The following is a 25,939-nucleotide window of genomic DNA, read 5'->3' on the forward strand; positions in this document are numbered from 1 at the left end:
TAGGTGATGATTGTTCTACATTTTGCCAGACGAATGAACAGGGACTTCATGCAGGATGCCTGGGCGTAAAGTCTCCCCTTGATCTCGGAGCGTTTGAGCCAAAACAAGTGTGTAACGCGTAAAGCAGGCAGCGGCAAGCGGAAAGGAGAGAAGAGTGAGGACGCAAAATATACCCGTTAGCGGGTCCCTTTTATCGCCCTGATGTGTCCCAGTCTGACCCGAGCCCGAACATAAGTTCTGAATATTTGTCAGAGTCCGACCGAGCCCGTCGGGTTTGGGTCCTGTTGGACTTCGGTCGGGTTGCAGCACTCACACACACACACACGCACGAAATACCACGGGCTCAGAGAAGAGCTGGAGGGTGAAGGCATCAGTGGAGCACTCGGGGCAGTGACCCCCAAACTGGAGGAGTGACTCCAGCAGATCCCAGGAAATACATCAGACAGCTCAGTCTAGAAAAGTGCAGTTCTAGGAACAGTAAAGATAATGCGCAGAACCCTCAAGCTCCCAGGCCGACGGTAGAGGACTCGAGCGTGGAGGAAAAAGAGACCGCCTGCGGAGGGTGAGGAAGAGTTTTTTTATAATAAACACACAAGTGCAGGGACAAGTTTTTGTGCATCTAATTCAAAGAACCAAGTCAGTCTTTATTGGTGGGGACACTTTACTTTACATTGATTTATTTTCACTAGCTGCTGTGGGGAAGTTCCCTCCTGAAGACTTAAACGCCGCTTTAGCTTAATGGCGTGACCATGCAGGGAGGTACTCTTTGATGTCAGGGCTCCTGGGAATGTTGTGAGGCTAATCTGTTCCAGTCAGGTCACTTCTGGACGGCCCACCGCAGTGATAGTGCTCTGCTATTTATATAGATCAACCCCGCCTCACCACAAACACAGCCGCTTCAGGAGGAATATACTCCTCATTCAGTGGCGGCTGGAGGTCTTTCAAACAGGGGAAGCTCAGGATATTTTCTGTTCATGACCACAGACCTGTGTAGTAGAGTGGAGGTTACTATAAAATAAATAAATATCTTGCCAACAACGCCACCCAGTATAACCCGCAGACCCCGGATCACGTCCAGCTATACGGGACCACTCGGACCGGCATCAGCGCATCGAGGCATGGAAGTTGCATACAAAGTTGACGGCCTTAAGCCCATGTCGCCGGCTTGACGCTCCCAACACGACGCACAACCAGACCCCAGAACCCAGACTAGCCACTAGCCAAGCCCCACAGTAGGTGTGATGTCAGAGAGGTGAGAGGGCAGGTGATGTGGAAAAGGGCCCTTTTATAGTGCGCCCACATTCTATTGGCTTAACGCAGGGACACCTACCCCACCTCACTACACCTGCATAAACCTGGGCAACTCAGAGCTGTTGTGTTTAAGATAAAATAAGATTAGCCTTTATTGATCTCACAAAGGAGAAATTTACTTGTTACATTTAGCTCTTAGAAACACTGTGCAAATAGGCAGAAAATGTGAGGAAAAAACAATAGATAACAATAAATAGTAAAATAGTGGTATCTTATATAGAATGACCAAGGATTTTGTGGGGACAAAAAGTATAAACAGTAAATAATTAAGTCAACAGACTATAACAAAAATGTTACAGTCAGTGTTAGAAGTGCAGGTTTACATCATAGTGCATGTGGTTGATAAAGTAACGCAGGTAAGTGATTTAAATACAGGGATTACTGCTGTACTGCATACAGGTCTGACAGCAGTGGGGATGAAGGACCTGCTCCTTCTTGCACTGAGGGTGTCTCAGTCTGCCACTGAAAGAGCTGCTCAGCTCCTCTACAGTCCCGTGCAATGCGTGAGAGGTGTTGTCCATGATGGAGGTGAGCTTGGCTAACACCCTCCTGTCCCTCACCTCCTCCACAGAGTCCAGGGGGCAGCCCAGGACGGAGCAGGCCCTCCTGACCAGCTTGTTGTGTTTGTGCCATGATGGAGCTATGTGGTAACAGCAGCTAAAGCAGGAGGAGCTAACGGAAGAAAACACGTTTTACTCTCCCCAGAAGTCTCTCATCCACTAAAGTACACTGTTTCACCACTTCACTGCCACCTTAGGGTCAGGGTTAAGAAGAAGCTAACGGCTAACTGCAGGCTAGCTCCACTTAAACAGTATTAATGGAATAGGCCACAGTTTTTACATACTGAGATATGTTCTTACCTTAGCTTTGACGAGTTCTTTAGGACCTGTCTGATCTTCACCCGTGCCTTCAATCACGTAAACACAGCGCAGACGGCTTTAGCATTTAGCCTCTCCCCCTCTCCTCTATAGCTCCAAAACAGGTCAAGATAGAAGCTACCAAGCTCTTCCACGTTTAAATATGTTTTCGTGAAGTGTTCCACTACAAAGTATAATTACACAAAATTAAACAATGTGGATTTTCTAAGCGGACAAAAGGGGGACTATATTGTAAGGCGTAATAATACCAGGAGTAATTTGGCATCCGCACAGTAAAGTGAAGATTACTGCGCGGATTTCGAACTGTGTGTTTACGTGACTGAAGGCACGGGTGAAGATCAGACAGGTCCTAAAGAACTCGTCAAAGCTAAGGTAAGAACATATCTCAGTATGTAAAAACGGTGGCCTATTCCTTTAATAGCCAAGTTTGAGTGAAAAAAATGATCTCCACTGGAGCTCACGTAAACACACTCGCTGACTGCTGTGATACTACTACTGCTAAGTAAACATCCCCAAAACAGGGAAGCTGTCACAGTGCAGTGAGCGTGTGGCGGGACTTCCCTCAACCCCAGCGGATGGACAGGAAACAGGAAGTCAGTCATTACCTAACCCTGGCTCCACCGGTGGCTCTCCCCCTGGCTCTGTGTGGTCAGGCACACGCCACACACACCACAACACTTGCCTGGCCTCCCAAACTACATGCTTTCTCATAGTGTGGGAAATTGATGATTTTTAGTTAATGTTATATTTTATAATGCTATTGAACGTTCTTGATTAATTTAATCTATGTGCTTTAAGTTTCAGTTGAAAACTAATCTTTTCACACGCACATTGCTGAAACAATCCCCCATTTCTTGCTCTTGCATTCTTTTGCTCAAACCTGTGGACGTCCGGTAAAGCTGTGACAAAATAACTCCAAATAACACTTGTAGTGGAAAACTACTGTGAGAAAGGCTTCATGACCTTGGCCCAAGCTCCACTCATCTCCTATCTCTTCGTGAACGTCACATTTTTTCTGATATATATTTGTAAGAGCGCAGTTAGACGTTGCCGTTTCCTGGGACTGCCCCGTTCGAGCACCGTGTATATTGTTAGGGACTTTAGCATTCAGATAACATGTATTTAGACATTGTAATTGTTATAGGGAACAAATCTTCTCTGACTAAAGCTACTGAATTCTGGTGGTTTCTCCTTGGACCTTGGGATCAACGAACACGCTTGGCGAGACCTTTTTGATACTTTAATATTTTAAACTTAACTGTTTGAATGTGTTTAAAATGATCTTATGGAGTCAGACCTTATGTAAATTTAGAGTTTTAATATTTCCTGTGAAATCGCCCACAATAGATATTTCAAAGACATATACTGTAGTCTGGGAGCAAGTATGGTCTCAACGATTTCCCAGTGGGCGTGATTGACAGACGGCATCAACCAATCAGAGCAACCCTACATACGTTGCAGCAACAAGCGGCAGGAAGCCTTTCCAAAAACGTCCTTATTTACGAGGAACGCTTTGAACGCTGTTTTCTTGCTCCAGTTTTAGGGATTACATTTTTTTTTCAAATGATTTAAAAGACGAAATAGCAGAAGAAAACATCGTATCACTCGCCGCGCACGCCATCTCTATTGTTTCGGTGCGTGATTGGACCGATGTGGGTAAAATCGTGAAATGATAGGCTGCGAGGAGCTGTCCAGACGGTTCTTCCTTTGAACAGAATGGAGGAGTGTCTGGCAGGCCAGGCAACCATCACTCTGATCTGATCTGATACTACGGCCAACAACTACACACGTCATGTTTACTCACACGTTTGAACACCTCTGACTACACACTCGTATCTCAGAAAGACAAAAAGAAATATCAGACATATAAGAAATTTCACTAACAATGTCATAATACAAACAAATAACTTTATTTCGGGTAGATCACAAATAGCCCGATATATTCTTGGTTCAGTCCCTAAGCCCCTCCTCCATCCCCTTCACAACAAACCTTTTTGCCCGTCACTGCTCTGGGATGGAGGGATAAGCACTTCCTGGTTACATAGCGGTGTGGAAGGACAAAGCTCTTTAATAACACTCTAGATATAACAGATAGGGTATTGGAATGAATAGCAATGCTGGCAGGCATACTGTGATTGTCCTTTCAAGCCTAGTGCTCATTCCATGACTTTTTTCTGAACACTGACTGAGCTCATGTCTACTGTAGAACAAAAAAAAAGGTTTTGCTTTTTTTTTTTTTTATTAAACAGTAGCACAGACAGTCATTATTTTACATATATTTTCGTCTTGCAAACAAACGGTATTTACTTTAGTTTCAGACTATTTAACACTATTACAGGACTGTGCAAACCTTCGAAACTATTGATCCTGGAGTGTTGTAGAGCCAACCGCGATGGAAAGTAAACGTGCCCTGCTGACCACTCACACAGCCGCTCGGTCATTAAAGGTGAGATGAGCACAAACTACACAATTTTTTCAGTTTTAAAAGATTTAGTGAAGAATGGGGAGTCCATACATAAGAAACTACACCAGTCTGTTCCAGCTGATGCTGATGTTTAATAACAGTCTCTCCGGCTTCATTTCTCTCTTTGGAGAAAAATGGACTCCAGATCAGCAAAGATAGGCTTCTGTTTGTGAGTGTGGGAAACACATGCTTGTCCTGATTCGTCAACAGTGTCATGTGATCACTGTCGGCACAAACACAGTTCAGCGCTGCAGGTTCTAGTCCTGAACGTGTCTATAGTTCTGTCAAATGCAAATAAAAGTTGGCGACAGTGGATTTAATAAGAAAAGGAGGTGGACATCAGCCCTGAGAGGAGGGAGACGGAGGAGACAGAGGAGAAGCAGCTCCAAACTCAGTCAGAGCCGCTAAACCCTGTGTAGCTGCAAAAGGAGGTCAGCCCTGTGTTCTTGTGACCCTTTGGTGATATCATGTTGTGCTGTTTGGTGTGGTCTGTGTGGGGTTGTTTCAGTCATGACAGAGAAATTAAAAGGGAGTCACTTTTGGGAGGCTAAAATCCCCCACGATTTTCCTGTGAATCCAAAATCGTGCTTAACCCATGTCGTTAAGAAACACTACTCTCATCTCATTTATTGGATTTCTGGGACATTTTTTGATGGCTTTCTCCACATAATTATGTTAATTCACTTTTGTTCTACACAAAACTACCAAAGTTGGAAAAAATCTCAAAATATTTTACTATTTCATAGCCAATTAAAAAAATCTAAATGTTCTGCCCCATTGACTCCCATTATAAACTCACTTTTTATTGGCTCTGCCGTCACTTTAAAATCATATTTATTTGGTTATTTGTGTTTTTTTCTGATCAGAGGAAACATTTGTGATTTTTATAGCTAAAACTGAATTTCGAGTATTTAGCCTGAATACAAACAAAAATAGTTCCCGCACACTGCCAACCTCGCAAAAACAGTTTATTAGGATTTGGTCAATGTTTCGGTCCTGAGACCTTCATCAGGCAAAATGCTGAAGAGCTCCAGCTGACCAGTCTTAAGTGTAAGGGTGTGACTGGCACCCAAAGGTGCCCCTCTAAAAGGGACACAAAAATGATTTAAAACACATCAAATAGGCCATCAAATAGAATAAAATATATACATTATATAAACATTGTAAACAGCAGTGCATCTGATTACATAAATCAATGGATGTAGACTACAGGTGGAACAAGAAAACCTGGTGGAGCTGCATCCATTCTAACATGTGAACAACATGGTCACAGTGCACAGTAAAAGATCAGTATAGGCGCATTGAGTTGCCTTGTGTATGAAATGTGCGGTATAAATAAACTTGCCTTGCCTTGCCTTAGTCCCTTGCTTATAGGATCCGATAAGACTCTCTGTGCTTGAGGAGTTTATCATGATCTCCTCTGAGTGGAGCAAAATGTATAGCAACTGGATAATGCTCGCTAATGTGTTGTTTAAGTTTTCTCATAGTTTTACCTACCTATATATATATATATATATAAATTTCTGGGATATCAGACTGTCCAGTTAGGAAGCCACGCTTATTGTGAATCAATTTCACTTGGTGTTGTGGAAATTAAACAGACAACAGGTGGAAATGAGAGGCAACTAGCAAGATCACTCCAAAAGAGGAATGGTTTTGCAGGTGGTGACCACAGACCATTTCCCTGTCTTCATCCTTTGTACCGTATTTTTGGAACACTTTTGCATTTGTCCAGTGTTCTCACCACTAGAGGTATCATGAGGAGGCATCTACAACCCACAGAAGTTACTCAGGGAGTGATGCTCATCCAAAATGGCACGTCCATTCGTGCTGTGGCAAGAAGGTTTGCTGTGTCTCCCAGCACAGTGTCCAGAGCATGGAGGAGATACCAGGAGACAGGCCAATACACCAGGAGACCTGGGGGGGGGGCAACCGAGGTCAATAACCCAGCAGCAGGACCGCTATCTGCTCATTTGTGCACCAGGAGAAGCACTGCCCGAGCCCTACAAAATGACCTCCAGAGGGCCACAAATGTGCATGTTGGTACTCAACCGGTCAGAAACCGACTCCATGAGGGTGGTATGAGGGCCCGACGTCCACAAGTTGGGCCAGTGCTTACTGCCCAACACCGTGCAGCCCGATTGGCATTTGCCCGAGAACACAGCAATTGGCAGGTTGGCCAATGGTGCCCTGTGCTCTTCACGGATGAGAGCAGGATCACCCTGAGCACATGTGACAGACGTGACAGAGTCTGGAGACGCCCTGGAGAACGTTCTGCTGCTGCAACATCATCCAGCATGACCGGTTTGGTGGTGGGTCAGTGATGGTCTGGGGAGGCATTTCACTGGAGGGCCACACAGCCCTCCATGTGCGAGCCAGAGGTTCCCTGACTGGCATTGGGTACCGGGATGAGATCCTCAGACCTATTGTAAGACCATATGCTGGTGCTGTGGGCCCTGGGTTCCTTCTGATACATGATAATGCCAGGCCACATGTGGCAAGAGTGTGTCAGCAGTTCCTGCATGATGAAGGTATTGATGTTCTGGACTGGCCTGCCCGTTCCCCAGACTTAAATCCAATAGAGCACATCTGGGACATCATGTCTCGGTCCATCCATCAACGCCACGTCGCACCACAGACTGTCCAGGAGCTGACTGATGCTCTAATCCAGGTCTGGGTGGAGATCCCTCAGGAGGACATCCGTGGTCTCATCAGGAGTATGCCCAGGCGATGTAGGGAGTGCATTCAGGCACGTGGAGGCCACACACACTACTGAGGAAGATACAGACTTGTTTTGAGGAATTTCTACAGAATTTGGATCAACCAGTGACCTGATTTGTCACTTTAATTTTGACTATAATTTTGGATCCAGACCTCCAGGGGCTGAGAATTTGATTTCCATGTATCATTCTTATGTTATTTTGTTCTCAACACATTGCCCTACACTATGAATAAAGATTTTCATCCGCAAAATCGAATTGATTGACATCTAGGATGTGTTTTTTGAGTGTGCCCTACGTTTTTGTGAGCAGTGTACTTGCCTGGGGTGTAGGGGTGATGGGGGATGTGGCAGTGTTGTGTGACGGGCAAACAATAAGAATAAAGAGTTTTGAAATGTTTTAATTTCATTCTCAAAAAGGAAGTTCCCCAAGCCCCACCCTGTACAAGCTGCCAGCAACATTTTAACATGGTAGAAAGCTCTGAATAATAATAATAATAATAATAATAATAATAATAATAATACAAATAATAATAATACAAATGATAATAATAATCAGTTTAAAATAACAGCTTTAGAATTTTGATGCATAACATTACTCTTATTTGAATACATACAGTGGTATGCAAAAGAATGGGCATCCCTTTAACTTTTCCACATTTTGCCACATTTATTTAATTGAAATTTGATGTGAAAGGCACACACTAAGTGACAATCAATCATGAAGTGAAATGAAATTTATACATGATTTAGGGTTTGTTTTTTTTTAGAAATAAAAACACTGAAAAGTGTGATGTGCAAAAGTATAGGCCCCTTTTCTTTTAGTGCAAACAATTGCCTTCAGAAGTTTCCTGATGATTTATGAATGATCACATGTTGACCCAATGACTAAATAGAGTCTACCTGTGTTTAATCTAATGTCAGTTCAAATACAGCTGCTCTGTGATGGTCTCAGAGGTCTGTTCAGAGACTATTGTGGAGCAGAAGCATCATGAAGTCCAAGAACACATCAGACAGACCCGGGATAAAGTTATTGAGATGTATAAAGCTGGGTTAGGTTATAAAAAGATTTTCAAACCTTGAACCTGAACATCTCTCAAAGTACAGTTAAATACACCATCCAGGAATGGAAAGAGTATGACATCACTGCAAACCTACCAAGATCCGGCCGTCCTCCTAAACTTGCTGACCGAACAAGGACAGCACTGACCACAGCTGTTGGTACTGTTTTACTGTTACTGTAGCTGAGAGCTACAGCTCAGGTGGGGGAAACTGTACACAAAATAACTATTAGTCGTACACTGCACAAATCTGGTCTTATGGCAGAGTGGCATTTTTAAAGGAAGACCATAAGTCCCGTTTTCTGTTTGCCAAAAGCCTCCATGTGGCCTCGATGTGGCTTCTGGCAAACAGAAAACGGGACTTCTTCTGGTTTTCTTTCAGTACAGCATCTTCTGACAACATCTCACATCTGTGTCTCGCCTCCGTAATCCTCATAGCAACTCATATTATTACAAATTACTGTACATTTTCACAGTGAGCGTATAGTTTTACATTTTCTTTTAGTTCATAAATTTCTCGCCCAACTGCAATTTTTATATTCAACTACTGATTTGTAAAAATGAACACATTCAATATAAAACAAAAACAGTGCCACATACCTGTGTGAAACGCAAATAAAATACTTTCAGTACAGCAGCTTTTGACAATGTCTCACATCTGTGTCTGGCAGAGAAAACAGCATCGAACACACTGGAGAGACTATCCATGTTAGCCCAAGTTCAATTGTTACTACGGACGTTTTTTGTACCTGTACCAAACATGAAAAACACTACTTCACAGATCAACTGGCAGAAAAAAACGTGCCAAAAAAGTTTGCAAATCCAACGTAAATATGATTTTTAGCGTTAATATTTATGATAACTGGTGATGAGAGAACTCTGCGGCTTATCTCCCCTCCATAATTCTCATAGCAACTGAGGTGAACGGCACGAAGGGGCAGGAAGTACCACATACTGCCACTATCAAAAAAAAAAGTCTCAATCGGATTCAACTCTATGCATTTTTCAAAATAAAACCACAGAGGAAACAGAAATAACGGACCGGGAGTTTTATGAAATTGAAAGACACTAAGACCACACGGGCTACATGTTCACAGTAACTTTGGGTCAAGCCGCATCAAACTAGTGTGTGTTCAGTCATCGGCAGGAAACGAAAGGGTCATTATCACCTTAGTGAGTCCATATCTCAAGGCCATGTCTTGGCTGTCAGAAAGTCCAATCCAATTAGAAGCCAGTGCCTTTTAGAAAAGTCAAGGAATGTCCCTCGAAATGTGGACTGGACGGCTCTCTCTGCCTGCAGCTGGAGTTTTCTTGAATTCGGTCACTCACTCGGCTGTGGGCACTGCGGTGTGGCGGTGGAAGCGCAACACCTCCCGGAGGTTGTACTGGCCAGTGCGTCTGTGCCTGTAGAACTGTAGGTACACGAAAAGGGCTCCAATCGCGACCAGGAAAAGGCCAACTGACACCACAGCTATGACGAACGGGACATAGTTCACTGGAAGGAAACCACAGCCAGGTTAGGGAACTGAGAGTAAACTAAACTAACACAAGGATCACAGGTATTTCAGAACATGTTAGACTATGGGGTTAGCAACTGATAGACGCACAGAGATCCCTTAGAGCCTGGATTGTAAGGAAGAAAGATGTGTAGAGTGACTGACCGCGGAGCGTCAGCGTGAAGTTCTTCTGCAGTGAGCCCACTGAGTTGGAGGCATTGCAGGTGTAGTGGCCCTCATGTTGGGAGGAGGCAGACTGGATGGTGAAGACACTGTCACTGAACAGAGTGTGTGAGTCTAAGGGAACGCTCCAGCTGTAGTGAGGCCTGGGGTTTCCCTCACTGCTACAGTCCAGCTCAGCAGACTGGCCCTGGACCACGGTCAGGAGCTGTGACTCTGCAGAGACTTCACTGTACGGGGCGTCTGGGAAACACACACAAACTCTAGAGTCAGTAATATTTTGTATCACACAGACGCCGGGTCACGTCCTGTGGCCGAGACCCTGTGACTGTTTCCTAAAAGAGTTGTGAACACACTTGGCGTAAGACTCACAGAGCACGTTGGCAGAGACGTTCTGTGATCTGACCACTGGAGGGGGCTGTGGTCCTTCGGGCCCCAGCTCCAGTCGGGCTTCACACCAGAAGTGGGCCCCGTGGTCCTCTCTGCTCACGGTATAGTTCAGACTGAAGCTTTCGTTCACTGGAGTCTTCTGTGAAGTCCTGCTGCTCTGTGCCCCCAGCTCCCTGTGGCCCCTGTAAAAGGCCACAGTCATTTTCTGAGCAGGAGCCACGGCCCCTACCTCACACTGCAGAGAGTACAGCCCGCCCTCCACTAGGGGCCCCGAGGGCCCCTCCCAGCTCAGGGACACAGTCTCTGGAGGCTCTGTGGAACACAAGGCTTTAGTCTGTGAAACATGAAGGTCATGATGGAACAAGTCAAGGTCCTTACGGTAAACGGTCACATTCAGATACTCCCGGCAGTCACTGTCAAAGATGAAACAGATGGGCCGGATATTCCACTCTTCAAGACGAGTGACGTTCCATATGACCTGTCTCCCTCTCCTGAAGCTGGCGGAGAGAGGCTCCTCCACTCGCAGGTCATACTCACAGGAATCATTACAGACGGAGCATGTGGCCAAGGCTGGGTCTCCAAACTTCACCACCAGGAGAGACGGAGAGAACTCCGGGAGGTCCGGGCAGTCTGGAAATTACAAACATAAATAAATCTGCAATATACAATACACAAACATCTATAACAGTCTGCAATGTACCAAATACAAACATAAATTACAGTCTGCAACATAACCGCCCTGGCGCCTTTACTTTCTATCATCTCTTATGCCTCAGGATCAAAAGGCTCTATGCACGGAATGTTGCGTAGAAACATGGTAACCAGGGCCATGCACAGAGGTTGAGGTCTCAGAAAAGGCCATACCGAGCATCACACCAGCTCCACTGAGGAGCTGGGACGCCTCGGCCAAAGCCACACACCAGCTCCAGCCCGGGTCTGCGATAGTCTTAATTAAATGAGTTTGTAAAAGAATAAAAATACTCTCATGCATCATTAGCACAAGTACCAGCCACAGGCAAACCAGCTTTGACAAAAGGAGGCGGAGCAGAGGAGCCGGAGGAAGTCCTGCAGCAGCTGGAACACGTGCTGACACACGGCAACAAAAACACTCTGCGTGAACAACGGAAGTCTCCACCAAACAACGGAAGTCTCCACCGAATGAAATATAGGAAGAATCAAAACATACACAGCAGCAGAAAAGTCCAAATGAAGACTTGATGATACAGGATCAGAGTGTGAAGAAGCGGACGAGAACGACACTGCAGGGATTATAGTGCTTTTACTCTCGTTTTCTCTGCATTCCATGAAGAGATAAAGCAGACCATTGTTCCCTCGACACACTTTCCAAGAGGACGTGCTCCTTCCACCCAGTTCACAAGGACTCAAGGACTTTAATAAAAGGAACTATACCTTGATCAAGGAAGATCTAAGGCGATCGTGACCTTAAATGTCCTTAAAGTAAGTAATGTTTATTTGTAAAGTGCTGTACAAGAGAATAGGCAAATAGGGACGATATCATATATATATACCCGGCCCAGGATAAAGCGGAAGAAAATGGATGGATGGATGGATGGATGGATGGATGGATGGATGGATGGATGGATGGATGGATGGATGGATGGATGGATGGATGGATGGATGGATGGATGGATGGATGGATGGATGGATGGATGGATGGATGGATGGATGGATGGATGGATGGATGGATGGATAAATATACATATACAGTGGAGCAAAAAAGTATTTGGTCAGTTCCCCATAGCCTTCCCATTGGATTTCAGCCAAATACTTTTTTGCCTCACTGTATATACATGTATAAAATTTAAAGTGACACTAGTGAAAATCCATTAACTTAAACTGTATAAAAGAGTCTTAACAGAGGGGTGCATCTCATCAGACTCCATTTTGGCAGAAAGACTCACCAGGGCTGGACTGGCAGAAATTCCTACTGGGAAAACTCCCAGTGCTCCCAACGGTCAATCCAGCCCTGAGACTCACGACTTTTAAAGACTGATCAAGATATCAGATTGAAGAGTGGTCAAGCCCGTTTCTGAGCCTTGTCAAAGTGAAGAGATATGGACTGAACAATATTCAGCTGTGCTGATTCTTGTGAGTTTGCAACAAAACGCATACAAACATGTACATATATTGTTGTATTCACTTAAATAATGCTCTGTTTTACAACATTTATCAGAAGGCTTACTGAAATGACGTATGGTGGACACATTAGGAGAATGTCTCTTTGTTATATCCCGTTATCACCAATGACCGCGGGTTGCACTGCTCCATGACCACAACGCTGGGGGCTGACATTGCCGTAATATCTCCTTCTAGAGGTGGCACAACAAGCTAGTTGTATATATATATAATAGCTGAGACCCGGCCTTCGGCCGGGCCTCGCTAGTCTCCACATTTGATATTCTGAGATTATGAGTGATTAAGAAGAAATGTCCAACCCTTAACACAGTTCAGCTGTAGACCAGTGGTTCCCAACCCATTCCAAAAACTATGGTCACTACAAATGTTTAAAATAATGAATGCTAAAAAGAATTTCAAACAAACTGCAATTGGAGTGTTTGATGCACCCATATTTCTTTCTTATATACTACAACCACAATATGTTCGGTAAACTCAGGGAATAGAATTCAAGAGACAGTGGAATAAGTATGGATAAATATTAGGGGTTCAGCTCTAACGGTTTGGTTCACGGTGCAGGACCGGTGGTTTGGTGCATCACGGTAGTGTACAATCAAAAAAATAATAAGTTGGTTTTGAAATGAAATAGCCTAATGATCGTTGTTAGACAGTATTTATAACCTTACAATGAAATTGGCAATGCGTTCAAAGCGGCTTTAGAATAAAATGTACCTCTGGGCTCACAATTCGTGAAAGCAAAATAGAAAACAAATGGTACAGCAGCAAAGTAAAAGAAAAAAAGACTACGCAGTGCAGGCCATGCGCTCGTTAAGTGGTAGTTTCATTTTCGCTTTCACTCACACGGAGGATAAATCAGTCAGAGCATTAGATTAGAGGCTCGTGTTTGAGCAGGTCGTGGGCAATGTTTTGGGTGTACTTTTTTTCGGAGACAAAGCTTTGGAGACAGAATACGGCCAGGATTGGATCTTATGCATTTGTCTGCACCTCTGACATTACGCAGCACTGGATCTATAATGAACCACAGCCACGGTCACTGCAGGAGAAACTTGAACAAAGACACGCAGATGTCATGTGTTTTGGAGGATGTAACTGTACCTGTGCGGAGCGTCTACAGCTGCAGTTTAGCAGTGAGTGACGGTGACACACATCGCCCTGTTTGGATGCGCACACACGCACGCCAGTCAGATCTCGTGCACTGGCGTTGTTGTGACACCGGGTTGTCCTCGGACAGCAGCACCGCGGTCCATATGGACCCGTGGTCAATGCCCGCGGCCGGAGGGACCATCACGTGGGGGCCGGCCACGGATATAATAATAATAATAAGAGTAATAATGCATTAGTCTTAAATAGCGCTTTTCCAGACGCTCAAAGTCGCTTAACAATTTGGTGCATTATTCATTCACCCCATACTCGGTGATGATAAGCGAAGCAACCAGTCTGCGCACATCAGCCCCCACCACCAACCACGCACACACTCACTACTGTCGCCAGGCTTCCTGGTGTTCCCAAACGATCTCCCATCCCAGTCCTAACCAGGCCCTTCCCTGCTTAGCTTCAAAGTCGGTATGGGAAATAAACATGGCGGCGCCCATGGCGGCGCCCATTGAGATTGCTGTTTCTATTATATATATATATATATATATATATATATATATAAAAAACTCTTCCTCACCCTCCGCGGGCGGTCTCTTTTTCCTCCTGCTCGGGTCCTCTACCAGAGGCCAGGGAGCTTGAGGGTTCTGCGCAGTATCTTTGCTGTTCCTAGAACTGCACTTTTCTGGACCGAGATGTCTGATGTATTTCCTGGGATCTGCTGGAGCCAACGACCACGGGCACCACTGATGCCTTCACCCTCCAGGTTTTCTCCATCTCTTCTCTGAGCCCCTGGTATTTCTCTAGTTTCTCGTGTTCCTTTTTCCTGATGTTGAAGTCGCTTGGTATTGCTATGTCGACCACAATGGCTTTCCTCTGCTCTTTGTCCACCACCACAATGTCCGGTTGGTTTGCCATTCCCACAGGATCTTGGCTCGGTCATTCTCTACCACCTTTGGAGGTGTTTCCCACTTTGACCTTGGGGTTTCCAGCTCATGCTCTGCACAGATGTTCCTGTACACTATACCAGCCACTTGGTTAGGGCGCTCCATGTAAGCTTTCCCTGCCAGCTAGCCTATATATGTGTATATATATATATGTATATATATGTGTATATATATATATATATGTATATATATATATATATATATATATTAGGGATGTCACGGTAACCGGTGTAGCGGTAAACCCCGGTAAAAATTTTGACGGTGAAAATTACCGTCTTGTTTTGTGTTTTTATTATTATCTCGGTGAATAACCGCACCCGCGGTGTAGGCACGGTGAGCCTCACCAGCCACCGTCTCATCTGCTGCAGTTTCCGCGGCTATTGTCAAATATAAAGCTACAGGCATCACAAAACTTAGATCAGTTTGGTGCTCAGTCTCCTGCACAGTTGCGCGCTGTGTCGGCGTAGCTTTGTTGTGCAGATGCATTAGCCGCTCCCGCTAGCTACGAAGTAAAAGCAGTAAAAGTTCACTTGTCGTAATATAAAGCCTTATAACTTTCACCTCAGCGTCAGTGCGATGTCTCATGCGGTTCATTGCCCTCAGTGGTGCGTCTGTTAGAGCGGGGTTAGTTTAATATAATAGATCCATGGGTTAGCGAGTAGACGAGCCTACAGTCAGCCGGCGGATGCGGGCGGCTGTAGCGCTGCTCAGGTGAAGTGAGGGAGCGAGAGGGCGATCGTGGGGCAGCGGGGCTCACTCAGCCTGGAGCTGGAGGCTCCTACGGCTGAAGCCACGGGGAAATGGCATAATTGTATGTTATAGCAAGTAAGTTAGCGTTTTAGCTGAATTGCTGATGTGGGACTTTGGGTTGAGGGAGAATGTAACGAGTCGCCTCATAGTGCGGCTGCAGCGCCACCGCCAGTACATAAACATGTCGCGGATACCTCCGCACGATGGCACAATGCGTTACGGGGCTCCCGGTGGCAGATTGCAATAGATTCACTCTCGCCGCATTATTAGGAATTTAAAAATGATGGTATTTTCCCAAATCTGCAAAGCGAAAGCTCACTGGAAGGACAACAACAATGTTCCTGATATAGACGGTTTATCTTCGTTTCTGACGCTATAAATAGTCCATGTAATACCCTCAAAACATCAACAACACATCGTTAGAGTTCTTTTACTCTGATGTGAAAAGGCTTTGTCTGTACTTTTTTATGTAACACGCACTGTCAAACTTTTTTGAAACGATTTCAGTTTGTGTAGGACTATCAATGCTTTCTGAACATATTAACACACATTTAAAAAAATACTGCGATAATACCGAAAACCGTGATAATTTTGGTCACAATAACCGTGAGGTAAAATTTTCATACCGTGACAGCCCTAATATATATATATATATATATATATATATATATATATATATATGCGAGAACAGGGCTCTGATGGAATGCTACTACTCCAGTAACCCTAGTCAGAGGGGCTACATGCAGAGGATGTGGGAGAAATGGTTACTTCGAAACCCACAGTCCAAACTCACGGCGAAACAACTAGTAGCTCAGTGTTCCAACATCCACAAACGGCAACTGCTATCACAACTTGAGATTGACGAGGTACAACACCAATGCTCCGGCAACGGGGAGCCAGGTCACCAGGTCAGAGGGGAGTTAACACCAGCCCTCCCAATGGAGATTGGGTACGAAGCCCCAATAAGCGCAATCACGCTGAACGAGGCAGTGACTGACCTGAAAAATAAGATCATGGCAAAAATGTCCAGCAGGCAACCCCCGAAGCCAATTACAGAGGCTAAGAGAAGTACTGTCAGAAAGTCTCCTAGAAGATGTGAATGCAGCTCTGAGAGCAATTCCTACATCAACCATCACTGAAACCAATGAGCTGATATACTCCACAGCAGCAGTGATCCTAGAGACGCTTGGCTATCGTAAGAGCAACCATGAGATGAAATACCCACCATGGAAAAGAAGGCTGGAGGATAACATCAAGGCAGCACGGAGGGAAGTGAGTCAATTGACAGAGGCCTTGAAAGGTGCAATGAAAAAGCAAGTACCCAAAAGGTACAGCCAGCAACCTCCCTGAACAGAATCCAGTTACCATCACAGTGGCAGACGTCCAAGAAAGAGCCTCAGGTATGAAAAATTGGACAGCACCAGGCCCTGACATGATACACGCCTACTGGCTTAAGAAACTCACGGCTCTCCATTAGCGCTTGGCAGCACAAATGAACCAGCTGCTGAGAGATGGGAATCACCCTGAATGGTTAACCGAAGGGCGCACAATCCTGATCCTGAAGGATCCCTCAAAGGGTACAGTCCCATCCAACTATCGGCCAATATCCTGCCTCTCCACAACGTAGAAGCTCATGTCCGGCACCATAGCAGCTAAGATAAGTAAGCACATGGATCAATACATGAGCACAGCTCAGAAGGGAATCGGTAAAGATACCAGAGGTGCCAAACACCAGCTCCAGGTAGACAGAACAGTCGCTCGAGACTGCAGAACCCGACACACTAACCTGAGCACTGCCTGGATTGATTACAAGAAAGCCTACGACTCAATGCCACATACTTGGATCATTGAATGCCTGGAGCTATACAACATCAACAGGACTCTAAGAGCCTTCATTGCAAACTTGATGAGGTTGTGGAAAACCACCCTTGAAGCCAATGGCAAGTCACTTGCACAAGTCTCCATCAAATGTGGCATATTCCAAGGAGACGCCCTGTCCCCACTGCTGTTCTGCATAGGTCTGAACCCCCTCAGCCAAATAATCAACAAGACTGGCTATGGATACCGACTCAGGAACGGGGCCACCATCAGTCACCTCCTCTACATGGATGACATCAAGCTGTATGCTAAGAATGAGCGAGACATCGACTCACTGATCCATACCACCCGGATATACAGTGCAGACATTGGGATGTCATTCGGACTAGAGAAGTGTGGTCGGATGGTGACTAAGAGAGGGAAGGTAGTCCACACAGAAGGGGTCTCACTCCCAGAAGGAACAATAGCAGACATTGAGGACAGTTACAAGTACCTCGGAATCCCACAAGCAATGGCGAAGACATCTCGGTCCAGAAAAGTGCAGTTCTAGGAACAGCAAAGATACTGCGCAGAACCCTCAAGCTCCCAGGCCTCTGGTAGAGGACCCGAGCAGGAGGAAAAAAGAGACCGCCCGCGGAGGGTGAGGAAGAGTTTTTTTTTTTTTTTTATATTAGAGGTGGGCATAGATTTTTTTTTAAATCTAGATTAATCTAGATTAATTTTGAAATTAATCTAGATTAACCTAGATTAAAATGGCTCGCTTGAATTTTTTGAGAACGTGTTTGCATCCCAAACTGCTTGAGAACATTCTACTATGATAATTGGTGATGAAAATAATTCATGTTCAAGAAGATGCACTTGTGTTAACTTACTGTTTAGTCAGTTAAACATTAATTTTGAACTGTAGGCCGACTACATAAGAGGTCCCGATGAACTGTTTACAGCCATACCGCCTTTGCTATGCCCAATCCCGTCAGATCTTGGAAGCTAAGCAGGGAAGGGCCTGGTCGGTACTTGGATGGGAGACCGTTTGGTAACACCAGGAAGCCTGGGGTGAATGTGGTGTGTGAGTGAGTGGTTGGTGGTGGTCGGAGGGGCCGATGGCGCAGACTGGTTGCCTCGCTTCCGTCAGTCTACCCCAGGGCAGCTGTGGCTACAACAGTAGCTTATCACCACCGAGTATGGAGTGAATGAATAATGACGACAATGTAGCGCTTTGAGAAACTTGTTAATACAGGCTTGTAAAGCGCATTACAAGTGTAAGGCATTATTATTATTATTAGTAGCTTTGTGTCAATCAATTTTCTGGTGACAAACTAAATCTCCTCTACTGCACACTATGACCTGCTAAAGAAAAAAGTCTCTCGCATGGGACAGTTGTGGCAGGAGTCCCCAAGTATTTATTTATTACCAGATCAGAAAATATAGGCCTCTGTTTGTGACTGTGGGAAACATGTGCGCGTCTCCTAATTGGTCAACAGTGTCAGGTGATCACTGTCACAACAACGCAGTTCAATGCTGCTGCAGCTGCTGCTACTACGAGCTTCAACTTGGCGATAGTTCTGTCAAAATGGAGATAAACGTCTTTGGATAAACATTTCTCTTTCTCCGCCGGGGGGCACTTTTCGTGGTAAAGTTGCGCTGTTTCGTTTGGGGCTGTGGCCATGAACTGAGTTGTTCATGTCGCTGTTTTGAAAGAGGGAGGCGCTGCGGTGTTTTTCTGTCTTTTTTTCACTCTGTCATTGGCCGCTGCTTTCTATGTGTCGCTTTGGAGACGCTATATTCACTCACGTTTCCCCTGTGCGTCCGAAATTGGGCATAAAAGTCATGTAGTGTGTGCTGACCATAAAATATCACGGTGAAAGTCATCATAGCTTGCAGAGTATATATATATATATGCATATATACATATTTATGCATATATATGACTGATCTCCCCTCACTGCTGCGCTCAGAGAACATGGAACAGGAGCCGCTCTCCTCTCCTACTTAACTTTTTAATACAATAAGTTATGGAAAGAGCATACTGTTAGCGTTGTTGAGTGAAACATCCGACATAAATAAACAAGAAACATTGTGTTTTTCCAACCACGCAATAAGGCTTCATAAACAGACAGAAGCTCCGTTACAACCCGAAAATATGAATATCTCTGCGCATAGTGCCACATCTGAGTCAAGTCTTTGTGAAAGATCGCACAATGTGAAGATCTCCACATGAAGTTGGTGGGGACATCCCGGCCATGAAATATTGGTGGAACATGTCCCTATGGGCCCCACGCAAACCTATGCCCATGGGGATTAGAGACTTTATTTTTTTACTTTTGCGAAGGACTCGAGTTTGAACAAATCAGCAAAACCAGAGGGGAAGACAAACCTACTCTGTCAACCTTTGGCTTCTTTAGATCAGTCTTAAGGGGAAATGCTCCCGTCCTGAAGCAAAACGGCTTCACCATAGAAACACAGAGGCTGCAGCTGCTTCTCCCTGCTCTCTGCCAGTGTGAATAAACACTGCTCGCCGGCCGCGCTGAGGGCACTCAGCTCTGGGATACACATGCAGTCTGGGAGGGGCCTAACTGTGTGGTAGAAGCGGCTGGAGGACGCAGGGTGTGAGGGGAGATTATGACGTGATGTGAGTGCACAGACCCACACATTCACCAGGACCTGCTCGTCTGGCACACGTCCTCCTGGGGTCTACATAAAACCATTACTCAGAAGCTCCACGGTGTGTGCTATCTTGTTTAATGACCACCCACTCATCCTATCAAGAAAAAGACATCAACACTGGTATGAAACCCATGCTTAAGAAATGAACAAGAGTAATGACAACAGAATCGAAGGCCCAGGTTATTAGCAATTTCAATCCTAACACATCTCTTTGTCTGCTTTTAGGACGATCAAGAGACAGCCACAATGAATAGTGGAGACATGCTGCCTGATGTGGGTGAAGCAGCACCAGGACCTTATCTCCTCCCTTACATGGATGAGGAACACCCAGAGACAGGTATACTATGGCTCAATGCAGAGGAATGGGAGAGACTCCTTTGTCAACAAAATCCTTCTACATCAAGAGAAACTCTCCCCAAAGAAGTGCAGCCTCAGAGAGCAGTGACCTGCGAGCTGAGGTCAGAGGCACAAAGACTCCACGTGGTGCCTTTGTCAAAGAAAACCAAGTTCATATTCAGATACAAGATCAGTGCACGGAAAAGCAAGCAGTTTTTGTTTCAGCCCAGACGATGGAGGGATATTCAGATGGTCGTCTTTGGAGTAGACCACGGCTTATCCCATGTGCAGTATTGGGATATTGCAAGGCAGGAAGAGATGCTGCAACCGTGTTGGTGTGGAAGTCTGACAATCCCACTCTTCATCTTCACAAGTGGAAAGAGGCCGTGTCTGTGACGGTGTATCGATACGATGCACCTCCATGTCCCCTCTGGTGTGAGGTGGCCAGTTTAGTCACGCTGCGAAAGTTGTTTATTGTGGAACCAAAAGGTCTATGGTCGACCACAAACATGTCCTGAGCAACGATTAGTCGACTAAACTTAGTTACCTGACCCAAACTGCATTCATAAGACTTTATGCTCATGCTGTACCTCATAAATGGCATGTGCAAAAGTCTCACCTTTTAGTCTCGGACTCCTGCTCCCTCACCCCTGTATCTGCTGCTGTATGTGCTGTCCAAACATTCATATAATCCAAATAAAGCCGCTGTTCTCTTCTTCCATCATCGTCCCTAAGACATCTCCATGTTCCTCTTGTCTCTGTTTCGCCGTAATGTAAACATGAGCCACGTGCTTTACCCGCGCAGTTCAGTTTCATTTTATTTATTTATTTCATTCAAAAGTGATGTCATACAATCACGATGAAACCGCCAAGCCAACACAGCATGAATGAAACGGAGCAGAGGAGAAGACCAATTCTTATAATATCTGCCCCTATTGTTATTTCACACTTTACACTTCACATCGTCTCATTTGTTTAATTTAAATCCTGGACCCGGTTCACAAATGTGCTGTTTATCCATGTCTTTGAAAATATAAGACTTGTCCAACTCTGGTGAATTACTTGGTCAAGTAATAACAAGTAATAACTTATTACTACGAACTGCTTCCGGTTTGCATTTTACACAGTAAAAGTCACTGCATGTTATCGCCTCAGTAAGACTCTTATTGTGAAAGGGTCAGACAGCAAAAGAGCATCACACCACAGCAGCTTGACGTCAGGAGAGAGACGTCTCAGAAAAGATGCCAAAAAGCAACAGACACGAACAACAAGCCTTTACCAAACTTATTGTTACTTTTTTACTTTAATTGCCTGGAGTTTTGTTTGTAAAGTTAGTTGCTCCGCTGCCTGATGTTACACTGTTGTGGACAGTGGACAGGCTGTCAGGACCATGTTCACTGAAATAGTTATACACGAGTCTATTTTAGGACTAGGGCTGGTTAACGTTAAACGACACCAGTTTGGTATCAAGGAAAAAGTTTAGGTATCGAAAAAATGAAAGTAATCGTTTGTTTCTTTTGGTTGTAGCAGACGCACAACACTCCACAACTTTGGCTTCATGTCTTTGTTCCGCTCTCTGGCTCAGTTGCATTCACAAATCAGACCCATGTTTTCAGCCGGACCAGGGTTCGCTTCTTTGGCCACAACACCTGAAACGAACCGCACGATCCGAGCAAACGGACCAGGAATCAGATCAAGAGGAGGTTGTGAATGCACCCGAAGAATGCACATAAAGTATAAATGAGGATAATACTTTATGTAATGCTTGTTGAATATTTGTATATCTATAAATGTATACATTTTACCACAAAATTCATATCATGAAAATGTTTACCTCTATCTACAGTATGTCACGTTCTGTCAGTGTCCAATGAGGAAGTGAAAATATAAACGTCATAAAAATGAGGAAGATGAAGAGATTTGGGTAAAACGTTAGCAAAATCTTTAAAGCTCCTCTAAGTGACCCTGTTTTCCCTGTCCGGTGAGGAGGGGGGGGGGGCTTTGTGGTGGAACAGAGCAGGGTTGACTACTCCACGTACTGACGGAAAAAAAAAAAAAAAAAATCACTTAATATAATTAGTGTCTGATCTCCCCATATGCAGTGTTTGGTAGTATGTTGCTGAATACATGCATTTAGAATACTGTTACTGCCCTAATATTAAAGGAACACATTGAAGTATTTAACCTCTTAACCCCCACCTGAACCGAGTGCAAGAAACCACTATTTTACTATTTAATTCTTTTTTGTTTCTTGTTTATTTCTCTCACATTTCCTGCCAATTGCACACCCTCCTCGTGGAAGGGCCAGGACACGCTCGTGGGACCATGTCTCAGAGCTGGCCTGGCGTCGCCTCAGGGTCCCCCCACCACAGTGTGTGTGGATCGGGAAGTCTGGGCATCTCTGCTCAGACTGCTGAGACTGCTGCCCCTGCGACCCGGCCCCGGATAAAGAAAATGGATGGATTCACACCCTGAGTGTTTCTTAGAGCTGAATGTAAAGTTGTGAGATCAATAAATCAATACATTTATCTTATCTTATCTTTGAACACAGAGTTGTATTCTCTAAATGGATTAGGGAATTCATGCTTCACCATAAGTTGTTCATAAGGTAAAAAAAACAACAACCATATTCATCCAATAGTGAAACAATCTTATTCCTATTTTTTTTGGAACCATTCAGGAAAAAACAAACAATTTATTATTGTAATGTGTTTGTTGTTCCACAAGGAAAATTATACCATGGTCTGGGTGAATACTCGATTCTGGCTGGTGGGGGCTAACAAGCGTGCATTATTTTCGTAAACACACACGTAGTCCGGTAGTTAAATCACTGGGATATCACTCCGCTGTGGGCATCGCCATAGCAACGGATGACACAGCTGAATCAGATAAACACGTAATTAGTGACTGACAGGAACGTATGAGATGGATTTTGTGGTTAATTTCAATGTTTTTGGCCAAAACAAAACGTTTGATAAATGTGAAGTAGAGGAGTGTGAGCAGCTAGGTTAGCCTACTGTTAATAAAATATGAGACGGTTATAATGCACTTCGCTGTGCGTCGTGGTGTTCTTGACTCCACGTCGTGCATTATAACCGTCTAATGCACGGCTCCGAGTTGTTTAATTCTGACTTAATGTGGAGAGAAATCATGATTTTTTTTCCAAGCAAGCAGACATTGATGGTGAAAGTTGGCAAAGGGACAGGAAGTTTTAAAGGCGCGTGGTCCACCAACTGACTCAAACATATCATTGGAGATAACGTACCAGACAGACTGAATTAACAAGGCTTCTGGTTGATTCTGAAAGTATTTACAGTGTGGGAAAACTCTAAAACTCTAAACCTTCCGCTTCAACATTCCAGAGTACAGCATTTTTGAGCTTAAGGTTTATTTTTCCGTATGAAGTTTCAAAAAAGCGTGTTTATTCTAGGGCTGGGCAATATATCGATATTTAAAATATATCTATATATTTTTGAATGAGATATGGAATTAGACCATATCGCATAGAGCTCCACAGTCCGGTCCGGTCTGGAAGCAAAAAATCCCTGTCTACACGACCGTCGATTTTCAAAAAATTCAAATATTAAGAGTTTAACGTCACTGCAAAAGCTTCTCAGCTATGTAGCAATTCGTGACCATAAAATGTTTCATTTCAATCCAAAAAGCAGACATAATGTTGAAGAAAAGGCAAAGGTACCAGGTTGTGTACATAATTCACTTCCTGACTATAAAAACTCTGTATCCCAAGAACCATTGCGACATCGCGCCCGCTGGTCAAGGCAACGAGGTTTTCAGCAAGTTTCTTCTACTTTGCAGACAATATGTATATTATTTCATGCTAATTGGAATACAAATGATCGGTGGTTCGTTTAATTGGATCGTTGGGAACATTTTTTTGATCCGTTTTTCGTACTATCAGTGTCAGATATGGATAAAACGTCAACTATCTGCCTGCATTATGTTTTAATAAATTGTTTATAATATGTTGTCTACGTTACAATAAATAAATACGTGGGAACGTGAAGCTCCACCAATCAAAAGCCTCGTAGTAGATCATGGGACCACCGAGCATCCTGGGTAATGAAGTTCTAGGACGAAGACTCACAGTTAAACTGTATTTTTTCGTAAACTAGATGGATCTCATACGTGCTTTTTTCACCTGCATCTGACTTTGCGGTCGCTTTATAACCACAGAGCTGGATTCAGCCCAAGCTGACGTAGTTACGGAGTCAAAGATGGGGAATTTTACTTCCGGACCGAAGAGGAGGCGGGACTGTGGAGCTCTATATCGGAATATTTCAAATTCAGATAAACTCTTAAATTAACAAAAAGGAACACGTAATCTCAAGCTGATTTTTTTTTTTTTTAAAGTTAGTTATGCTTAAACTGAGCAATTTATTTTGTTAGGCTATTTTTATTGAAGATGTTTTTTTTTATTTAAATGTGCAGCATATGGAGCTATGGCTTTGACTTTGACATAACATTTCATTTCACAGCTCTCACTTTGCGGAAAAAATATCGGGATATACATCGTATATCAATATTAAACCAAAATATATCATCGCCCAGCCCTAGTTCATTATCTTTGGGTGTTCATCTACATATAGTGATAATAAGGAGTGAGTGAGACAGACCCTCTGCTTTAGACAGAAGAACTCTGCCAGACAAGGTTAAATCTCTCATATTTATTATTTGTTGTTCTGTGATGAAAATGTAATTCTCCAGTTACCTTGTTTTTTGTATTCCCAAATATTTAGCTAACTGAAATATTCTCTAGACATAGATCTTCACACCTGAGCTCACATTTGGACACACTGAGTTTCCAGCCTGATCTTTAGTGAATTCTTCAATGAATGGAACAGGATTCTGTGGTTGTTTTTGTATCTCTCAGCAAAAGAGCAGTGTCATCGTGTTGAAAAAAAGGGACTTACTTTCTGTGAGGACGTGCTGCACGCGCACACATGCGGCCGTGAGGACGAACAGGAGAGCGTGGTATGTCCGCATGTTGTCCTCCGAGAGGTCGCAGATTCCTATGCGCCGTCACAGCGGCGGGAGACGAGCTGTGGCTCCTCCGGTACGTCCCTCTGTGTCACGGCCGAGGCTGAGCCATCTCCCAGCGCGCGCGGGGGAAATTCCGTGCCGCCCAAGCACTGCCCCCCTGACTTCTGAAGAACAGGATCATTCAGACAGGTCACTCAGGGGTAAAGTACACGCGGGAAATGAGGTCAGCGGCATGTTTTACCCGTTTCCTTTTTTCAGGGACTAAATGAGAAAGGGGAAGAGTATTTGTCGAAATGGCACAGTGTAACCTGGAAAGAATGTCTTTTGGAAAGCCCCGGATCGTTTTTTAATTGTTTTTTGTTGTGTGTTTTTTCTAGGCTATCTTCTGCAAGCTATAAAAGCATGTTCATCAATTAGGCAAGGCAAGTTTATTTGTGGAGCACAATTCATACACAAGGCCATTCAAAGTGCTTCACAGTCGCTTACAATTACAAGAAAGCAGTTCAAATCAATAAAACATTCAACATGAAAAAATATTAAATACAGTTAAAGGCAAGAGTGCAGATAAAATACTTCCAGTTGTAATATGCATGGGTTAAAAGAACTGTTTTCAGTCTGGAAAACATTGTCAGAGTTGAGGTCTGTCTCACATCCTCATTTTTATTGGTTTATTTG

General features: G+C 44.2%; 1 protein-coding gene across 1 annotated transcript; it reads right to left on the reverse strand.

Moving 5' to 3' along the window:
* Positions 1–9,758: 9,758 nt before the first annotated feature.
* On the reverse strand, positions 9,759–25,363 carry LOC306960271 (vascular cell adhesion protein 1-like; the record flags this gene model as incomplete). The annotated part of the gene is made up of 5 exons (XM_079552649.1): positions 25,195–25,363; positions 10,878–11,129; positions 10,482–10,811; positions 10,095–10,352; positions 9,759–9,928 (listed from the first exon to the last, which is right to left on the reverse strand). The coding sequence occupies exons 1-5, from the start codon at positions 25,265–25,267 to the stop codon at positions 9,759–9,761; spliced, it is 1,083 nt and encodes a 360-aa protein (XP_079408775.1). The 5' UTR covers positions 25,268–25,363.
* Positions 25,364–25,939: the final 576 nt, after the last annotated feature.

The sequence above is a fragment of the Gobius niger genome (genome assembly GCF_951799975.1).
Source record: "Gobius niger genome assembly, chromosome: 3".
In the NCBI taxonomy this organism is placed as follows: domain Eukaryota; kingdom Metazoa; phylum Chordata; class Actinopteri; order Gobiiformes; family Gobiidae; genus Gobius; species Gobius niger.